This window comes from Aureococcus anophagefferens (genome assembly GCF_000186865.1).
Source record: "Aureococcus anophagefferens unplaced genomic scaffold AURANscaffold_7, whole genome shotgun sequence".
NCBI lineage: Eukaryota > Pelagophyceae > Pelagomonadales > Pelagomonadaceae > Aureococcus > Aureococcus anophagefferens.
The window spans coordinates 663409-672834 of NW_008705567.1; the positions used below are offsets into that span (position 1 = coordinate 663409).

A 9426-nucleotide genomic window follows, 5' to 3' on the forward strand; every position below is an offset into this window, starting at 1 on the left:
CGGCGCGAAGGAGCACGCCGCGGCGGCGTCGGCCTCCGCCTTCGCGCGGCGATCCGCGGCGCGCCGGTCGCGGTCGTCGGCCCAGCGCCCGAGGCGCGCCGCGTGCCGCGCGAAGGCCTCGACGTCGACGGTCTTCGCCGGCGGCGGCGCGGGGGCGCGGGCCTCGAGCGCGCGCCGGAGCTCCGCGCGCCTCCGCTCCGTCGCCGCCGCGCGCGCGCGGTCCCGGGCCGCGCGTGCGGCCGCCGCGGGGTCCGCGCGCGCGGTCCGCGCCGCGCCGTCGCCGCGCGCCATGGCCTCGAGCGCGCGCGCGTGGTCGCGCCGCTCCCGCGCGACCTCGGCGCCCCGCGCGCGCGCGAAGGCCACGGCGCTCCGCCCGCCGTACGTCCACCGGGGCGACGGCGCCGCGGCGGCCGGCGGCGGCGGCGCGGCCGTCTGGTCGTCGCGCGCGGCCGGCAGCGCGGCCGTTCGGTCGTCGCGCGCGGCCGGCGGCGCGGCCGTTTGGTCGTCGCGCGCGGCCGGCGGCGCGGCCGGCGGGTCGTCGAGCGCCGGCGGCGGCGGCGCGGCGTCGTCGTCGCCGCGGGAGAGCTCCTCGGAGTCGACGGAGACGACGGCCGCGCGGGCGCCGCCGTGGCCGTCGGCGCCGTAGCTGCCGTAGCTCGGCCGCTTCTCGAGGAAGCGCCGCGCCTTGTCCGGCATGAGCAGCAGCGGCGACGGCGCGGCGCCGTCGTCGGCGGCGACGACGAGGCCGCCGTCGCCCGGCGGCGTGGGCTCGCGCTTGAGCGCCGCGGCCATGTCCATGAGCGCTCGCTGGTTCGTCTCCAGCGACAGCGCCAGCGAACCGGCGTCCGGGCCATCGTCGTCGTCGAGCAGGGCGAGCGCCCCCGCCGACGGGCTGCCCATCGTGTGGACGATGTTGATGCCGCCAGCGCCGCGTCGCGACCGCTGGATCGCAGCCCCGGCCAATGCATATGCCCCCGCGGCGCCGCATCTAAGACTGTACGATGCCGGGCGAGACGGCGAGGGGGGTGGGGGGGTCCCGCGGCCTGGGCGCGGCGCGCGGGGGCTAAGAGGTCTCCAACGGGGCCGGCGGCGCGCCGGCGGGGCCCCGGACGTCGGGGCCCCGCGCGGCGTCGCGCTCGGGCGCCCCTAGAGGAAGTAGTCCGGCATGCGCTGGTTGAGCTCCTTCTTGTCGCCCTGGTCCGGCGACGCCTCGTACATGACGAACTCCGGGCGCGTGTCGATGGAGTCGCCGATCTCCATGATCGCGGCCATGTTGCCGCAGCGGTAGCAGTAGTTCGGCGCGGAGAAGACGGTCACGCACGTGTTGGGGTGCGTCCACGAGTAGCCCTCCATGACGAGCTGGTGGGCGCGCACGATGAACTTGAAGGAGTTCGTCGTGAGGAACTGCTCCGTGATGTCCGCGCCGAAGGTGTAGCCCGCGCCGCGGGGCGAGATGCCCCAGCCGCACCGCTCGTCCGGGTCGCTCCAGACGAGGTCGCACATGGGGCCCTCGTGGGGGATCTCCTGGAAGCGGTTCAGCTGCTGGATGTGGTCCACCGTGTCCAGCGACGGGCTCAGGCCCGCGTGGGGGCAGAAGACCTGGTTCTCGATCGCCGCGGACAGCGGCAAAGTGTCGAAGAGCGCCGTGAACTCCTTCCACACGTTCGCGTCGCCGTACTTGCGCAGGCACTCGTCGTAGAAGCCGTAGACCTGCGTGATCTGCCGCGACTCGTGGTTCCCGCGGATCATCGTTATCCGCTGCGGGTACCGCGCCTTGAGCAGGACCATCTGCGTTTGGGGGGGGGGGCGGCGCTCGGGACGCGCGGCCGCGCGCGCGCGCGCGCGGGGCGGGGGGGCGGTCGTGCCGCTCGTGCCGCCGGGACGCGGCGCGCTCACAAGCGTCGCGCACTCGAGCGAGTAGTGTCCTCGGTCGACGTAGTCGCCGAGGAAGAGGTAGTTCGTGAACGGCGGCTTCCCCGAGATGTTGAAGAGCTCGAGGAGGTCGTAGAACTGGCCGTGGATGTCGCCGACGACGACGACGGGCGCGCGGACGAACTGCATGTTCGACTCCTTCTTCAGGATTTCCCGCACGAAGGCGCAGAGCTGCGTGATCTCCGACTCCGTGAGCGTGTTTTTCTTGTAGACGCGGGCGATCTGCTCGTCCAAGCTCTTGGACGTCGTCACGCCGCTCATGGCGAACGGCGGGCGGCCCGGCGTCTCCGGCAAGCGCGACCCCGCGATCAACCGCACCGGCGGGGCGCGCCTCGTCCGGCGGCCTACGCGCCTGGTTATACCGCGACAAGCGCCGCCCGGGCTCGTTGCCCGCTCGAATGGATTGGTGTGGATGTGGCCCAGTTGATGTGGCCGTCATCGAGCACTGTCCCTGCAGGGCTGTGGCAATCGCCTCTCCGCGTCGACGGACGGCGCGCGTGCCCAGCCCAGCCGTCGCCGCGGGACGGCAGCGGCAGCCATGGCCGAGCGCCAGCTCGTCGTGTCCCTGTTCCGCGCGCTCTACCGCTCCGCGAGGACCGTGGAGGCGACGGCGCCGCGCTGCGAGATGACGCGGCGCAACGCGGCGGACATGGTGCTCCGCGGGACGCTGGCGCCGGAGGCGCTGCGGTCCCAGGCCGCCGTCGTCCAGCGCGCGTCCATCGCCTGCGCCGAGCGCGGGCCGCGCGCCGCCGTGCGCGCGGCCTTCGACGCGGGCGCCGGCGACGCCGCGGTCGACGCCGCGCTCGAGGCCGTCGCCGCCGCGGACCGCGTCGCCGGCGCGGCGGCGCGCCTCGCGGAGAGCGGCGCGCCTGCGGCGCCCGGCGCCACGGACGAGGAGACGATGGGCTTCCGCGTCGCGCGGCTCGCGGGCGCGACCGACGACGACGTCGCCGATGCCGAGGCCGCGCTCGACGCGCGCGCCGCGCATCTACGGGCCGTGCTCGAGGAGATCCACGGCGACGTCGGCGAGGCGACGCTCTTCGACGTGCTCTGCGCCCTCGACGCGAGCCTCTTCGGGGGGTCGCCGCGCCCGCTGCGGCCGGCCGCGGGCAAGTTCGACGACCCGAGGAGCCACCGCGTCGACGTCGCCGCCTTGGGCGGCGACGACCGGGGCGCGCTGCCCATCACGCTCGCCGTCGTCGCCGTCGCCGTCGCGCGGCGCGCGGGCCTCCAGGGCGTCTTCCCCGTGGGCGCCGAGGGCCGGTTCCTCGTCGGCGTCCGCGGCCGCGGCGTCGCGGCCGCCGCGCCGCCGCCGCGATTGGCGGACGCGGCGCCGGCGCCGGGCGCGCCGGACGTCGGCGCGGCCTACGAGGGCGACTTCCTCGCGGAGTACGGCGCCCACGGCAAGGAGCTCGTGACCCTGTCGCTGGAGGACGGCGTGCTCGCGGGCGTCAAGGTCTCGGGCGACGACCACGTCCCCGCGGGCGAGACGTCGTTCGCGTGCGACGCCGCGGCGTCGAAGCGGTCCACGGGGCGCATCCGCGTCGCCGGGCCGGGCTTCTCGAACCCGACCTGGCGCGACGTCGACGCCGTGGCCGTGTCGCGCGACGAGCTCGTCCTCGAGTCGCGGACCGAGCCCGTGTCCCTGGTGCTCCGCCGCGCGGCGCCGGACCCGGCGTCGGCCGTGTTCCTCGACGCCTTCGGCGGCGGCCGCATGCTCACGCGGCACCAGCTCCTGCGCCGGTCGCGCCGCGACGCGGCCGACGACGACGACGCCGAGGACGTCGCGGCGGACGAGGCCGCCGACGCGGACCCGTTCCCCGCCGCGTCGCCGCTGGAGATCGGCAGGCGCATGGCGCGCAACCTCCACAACGCCGCGCACCGCCGCCAGGACCGCCTCGACGCCATGATCTGGTCCCACGCGGAGCTCGACCTCCGCGCGCCGGGGACCGACTAACGACACCTTGAACCTCAAGCAACTCACAAGTTTCAGAGTCCAAGTCTCAGTCGTGATGGGCTGCGTGGGCCTCTCAGAGCTGCAGCGACCTCTGCCGACGACTGCATGAGAGCCCTGCTCTGCGCGGCGCTCCTCGTGGCCGCCGCGGATGACATGGCTACGAAGAAGAGGTTGGTGATCAAGCGCGCCACGAAGCGCAAGCCGCCGTGCTCGGCGCGCGTCGAGGAGCACTGCCTCGCGACGGGCGGGTCCTTCCGGGGCACCTACGCGCGGTCGCGGCCGCGCGGGACGCACCGCGTCCGAGAGTTCCGCCTCGGCGCCGCGCCGCCGCGGGATCCGCCGCGGAACCCCTACTTCGCGCCCGACGGGAGGAGCGCCGCGCTCCGCCCCGCGGCGGCGGCCGCGTGCCGGGCGCGGCCGCCGACGGGGCCGCGCGTCGTCGGCCGCGCCACGCGGTGCTTCGGGCTCCCGGCGCTGCTCGAAGGCCGCGGCGTCGCGCCCGTCGCGAGCGACGTCGCGACGGCCGCCGTCGCCGGCGAGGCGGTCGACCTGCTGCGCGTCAGCGACTGCGCGAACACGTCGCATCTCTGGCGCGTCTCGTTCTACGTGACCCTCGTCGCGGAGGCGTCGCGCGACGCCGTCGTCTGGGCGCTCGGCATGCCCGCGCGCGCGCTCGCGGCGCGCGTCGCGACCGACGGGCCGAACGCGCTCGTCGTGCGCTGGACGCCGGAGCTGGCGGGCGACTACAACGTCACGGTGCGGACGCACTTCCTCGACGACGCCTGCGGCGGCTCCGGCGGCGCGTTCCTCGGCGCGCGCGCGGAGCGCGAGCCCCGGGACTACACGCGGCCGGCGTGCGAGGCCGCGGCGGCGGTGCCCGGCGGCGTCGGCGTCGTCGTGCGCGTCGCCGACGCCGCCGGCGGCCTCGACGGCCCGCAGCCCGCGTTCGCCCGGGAGCGCGCGGCGGCGCGCGGCGACGCGCGGTGCGACGCCGCGCCGCCGCTGCGCCAGTGCCGGAGCGGCGACACGAGCGGCGGCCGGTGGGTCGCGCGGCGCCCGCGGCGCGCGGCGTGCGGCGCGTACACCGGCGACCCCGAGGCCCTCTTCGCGGGCCTGAGCGGCCTCGACGCCGTCGACGCGAACGCCGAGCTCGCGGAGCGCGCGGCCGCGCGCGAGAAGGCGGCGCTCCGGGCGGCGAACGGCGGAGACCGGTGGCGCTTCGTCGCGCCGACCTGCGCGTACCACTACTTCGAGGACGCGGCCGCGCTGGCGTCGGCCCTCGCGGAAGAAGACGTGGGCGCCGTGCTCTTCGTCGGGGACAGCGCGCCGCCCGCGCCGCCGCCGCGGGGACGCGCGCCGCGACGTCCGCCTGCTCAGGCGTCGCGCGGCTCCTCTACGTCGCCTTCGCGCAGCTGCTCGGCTCGACCGCGACGCGCGCGGACCTCTACCTGCGCCCGGCCGGCGCCGGCGCCACGTTCGAAAAGGCCGCGGTCCGCGCGGGCTACCTCCAGATGTGGAGCGCGGACCAGTTCCGCGAGCTCGTCGCGCCGCGCGTGCGGTCGACCTGGGCGCCGCGCGCGCGCGCGCGGCCGGGCGCGGCGGTCGTCGTCGTCGTCAACTTCGGCGCCGCCCACGCCGTCGACGGCGCGTGCGACGGCACCCTGCTGGCGCTCGCGCGGTCCGTCGTCGCCGAGCTCGCCGCGGGCCTCGCGGGCGTTCGCGTGCGCTTCGTCTTCGCGAGCCTCACGTGCGCGCTCGGCCTCCGCCGCGCCAACTTCCGGACGGGCAAGTCGCTCGAGACCCTGTCCATCGCGCGGCGGCTCGCGCGCGAGCTCCCGGACAACGCCACGGGCGAGGCCCTCGACCTGACGAACGTGACGGCGGCGAGGTACGACGCGACGCTCGACGGGTTGCATTACTACGGCACGGCGACGTCGATGCAGGCGCTCATCCTGGCGAACATGCTCGCCCCGCGCCCACGTTCACGGCAACATGAACTTGCCGCTCCACAGGCACAATTTTGTTGTTGATCAAGGCAGCCCGGTCGGTCGCCTTGCACCGTGGCGCAGTCCGCCGCGTCGGAGCTCCCCTGGTGCGACCTCTGCGGCGGCGGGGACTCGTCGGGCCCGGAGCGCGTCTACGCCAAAAGTTCCCAGGCGCCGGCGGACATCGACGACGCCCCGGTCGTCATGGCCGACAACACGCGCGCCGACAGCGGCGAGCGCGTCGAGCTGGAGCCCATGAGCGCCGACGTGGGCAGCCAGGCGGGGAGCCCCCAGGGCAAGGACCTCGGGGACCACCCGGGCTTCCACGACGCCGTCGGGGGCTCGGATTTCGAGGAGAAGGACGACGCGGCCGGCGCCTCCGGCTTCCTCGGGTGCGTGGGCCTCCAGGCCCCCGCCGCCGCGCCGCCGCCGCCCCTCGGCGGCGAGTTCGACGCCGCGGGCCAGGAGCCCGAGACGCCGAAGAAGCGGGCCCAGACCTACGGCAAGTGGGACTGCTGCTTCGTCCTGGCCGTGCCCGACGCGGACGAGCCGCCGGCCGGCGACGTCGAGGCGCCGCCGCCGCTCAAGCCCGCGGCGTCGGAGCCCGAGGTCGTCACGAACGCCGTGAAGCGCCTGAGCCAGGGCCTGACCCAGCTCGCGGGCGAGGAGCTCAAGGGCCTGCTCAAGAAGCCGCGGACGGAGCTCACGCTCGAGGCGCTGCTCAAGAAGCTGACCCAGAGCGGGCTGCAGCACTACGCCTACAAGAGCGTCCAGGGCGACGAGATCTACGTCAAGGTCCGCGCGTCCCTCCAGCGGCTCCAGCAGCACGCGGAGTCCATGGGCGCGTCGTACCAGCTCGACGAGGTCGAGATCGGTGTGGAAAGAGAGCGAACTTCCCAACTTCAAAGGCTCAGATCTCGGCCGTGTGCCACTCGTTTCGGCTGACTTTTGGACGTCTCGGAACGGTCTCGACGCGTGGATGCGTTTCTACGGAACGCGCGCGCGCGGAACGCTCGCGTCGAAGCGACGTCGAATCACTCTTGTGCCGCCCAGGTCAAGATCGAGCGCAAGGTCACGGCGGGCTTCCCCGCGCTGGGCATCAAGCCCATCCACATCGGCAACGAGTGCCGGGGCAAGAAGATGTGCCGCTGGCGGCCCTACGAGCACATCCACGCCAAGTACGACACGCACCCGGACCTCGTGGACCTGTACGCGGTGCCGCCGTCGGAGGAGAAGACGAAGTGGCCCTTCAACTCGATGATGCGCACGAAGCTCATCTGGGACATCCTGCACTCGCGCGTCGAGGACGGCGGCTGCGGCCTGGACATCAACTCCCTCACGTTCCACGACGACATCCTCGCGTTCCTCACGCTCCACGACGCGGCCGAGCGGAACGCGCTCTACGCGGCGTTCATCCAGCAGCCCTGGAGCTCGTTCGTCCACCCGCCCTACACGCACCTGCCCCTGGCGCAGTACAAGAACTACTTCGGCGAGATGCACGGCATGCGCATGGCCTTCACGGCGCACATCACGTCCGCGTACTACATCCTGGCGGCCGTCGGCTTCGCGATCCTGGTGGAGACGCTCGTCGCGGGCACGGAGGCGACCAAGGCCGTCATCTCCTACACCTTCTTCCTCGTCATCTGGTCCATCGTCGTCTCGGAGAAGTGGAAGACGCGCCAGTGCGCGCTCTCCGTGACCTGGGGCACGCGGGGCTTCGAGGAGAACGAGAAGCCGCGGCCCCAGTACACGGGCTACATGGTCGCGTCCCCCATCACGGGCAAGCCCGAGGTCTTCTTCCCGCCCCACGAGCGCAAGCCGTCCATCGTCGCGAACGTCTTCGTCGTGCTGTTCATGATCCTGCTGAACCTGGCGTTCCTCGGCGTCGTCTTCTACCTCAAGGCCGCGCGGCCGGGCTTCCTGGGGTCCATCGACTTCCAGCTCTTCTCCTACTTCGTGTCCTTCGTCAACGCGTTCGGCATCCAGTTCTTCTACTTTTTGTTCAAGGCCGTCGCCGTGCAGCTCAACGACCGCGAGAACTGGCGCACGGAGACGCAGTACCACGACTACCTCACGTCGAAGATGTTCTACTTCTACATCGTCAACTACTACGCGCCGCTCTACTACCTCACGTTCATCCAGTACTACGCGAACCCGTTCACGACGAACCAGAAGGCGCGCGGCGACGACAACGGCTACGACACCGTCGCCGAGCAGGTCTTCGGCGAGCTCCGGACCACGGTCATCGTCATCTTAGGTGTGGCGCTCGTCTCGCAGAACGCGAGCCGCGTGCTCATGCCGCTGCTCAAGGAGTACTGGCAGAAGAGCAGCGAGGGCGGCATCGACACGGAGATGTCCGTGCCCGAGCTCCAGTACGTGCTCTTCGAGTACGACGAGGTGTTGGACACGACCTACGACTACATGCTCATCACGATGCAGTACGGCTACGTCATCCTCTTCTCCGCCGCGTTCCCCGGCGCGCCCGTCTGCGCGCTGATCATCAACTCGATCCAGATGCGCACGGACACCTACGCCTTCCTCACGCTCTACCGCCGCATCATGCCCAACGCCGTCGAGGACATCGGCGTCTTCCAGGACTTCTTCGGCTACCTCAACGTCGCGGGCGTGATCACGAACGTCGCCATCGCCATCTACGTGACGTCGTCGTTCAACAACGGCCACGGCTACACGCACCACGAGCGCGACACCATCTTCATCGCTTTAGTCATGGCCTTCTTCTCCGTCATGGGCGCGATCCTGTGCCGAATTCAACCACCGGTTTGGGTGGTCCTGACCAAACTTCAGAATTCTCTAGCTCCGTCAAATCGAAGTCGATTCGGCTGATTTTTGGACGCATCGATTGCTCTCGTCGGGTTCTCGAAGCACAGCCGAAGAGGTTGCGCCGAAACTGTCGCGTACGCCCACATTGAAGTCGGGTTGAAGATTTGAATTCGGCGCAGGCGCGATCAAGATCTTCCTCGACGAGGTCCCGCTCGACGTGCACCTCCAGATGGGCCGCCAGCAGTTCATCAACGAGAAGATCATCGAGAAGATCGCCGACGTCGACAGGGCCGAGGCCCTCGACGAGGCCGCGGAGGTCGACTACGTCGTCAACGACCGGGACGACGGGCCCTACTACCGCGACATCTCGTTCTACCGCGACGACGACCACATCTCCAGCTTCATGCAGTCCATGGAGCTCCTCGAGAAGGAGGGCGAGAAGCTCGAGAACTTCGAGAAGCTCGAGGTCGAGAAGCTCGAGACGACCTTCGCCAAGAACAAGCCCAAGACGGACACGGTCTAGGAGGCCCGCCGCCGCGCGCGCGCGCCGCCGCGGCCGCGATAGACACGCGTTTACGACGCGGACGATGTCGACATGGCCCGCTCGATGGCGGCGGCGCCGGGCGTCGCCGGCGCGCCGGGCTCGCGCGGCCGCCGCCCGCCGGGCCGCCGCCGCGGGCCGCCGCCGTCGCGGCCGGGCCGCCGCCGCCGCGGGCGCTCCGCGCGGNTCCGCCGCNGCTCCGCCTTCTTCGCGCGGAGGAGCGCCGCGGG

General features: G+C 72.6%; 1 protein-coding gene across 1 annotated transcript; it reads right to left on the bottom strand.

Annotated features, from left to right (window-relative positions):
* Nucleotides 1–982: 982 nt before the first annotated feature.
* On the bottom strand, nt 983–2294 carry AURANDRAFT_60035 (hypothetical protein; the record flags this gene model as incomplete). The annotated part of the gene is made up of 2 exons (XM_009038127.1): nt 983–1788; nt 1897–2294. The coding sequence occupies 2 exons, from the start codon at nt 2191–2193 to the stop codon at nt 1147–1149; spliced, it is 939 nt and encodes a 312-aa protein (XP_009036375.1).
* Between the last annotated feature and the right edge of the window lie 7132 nt (nt 2295–9426).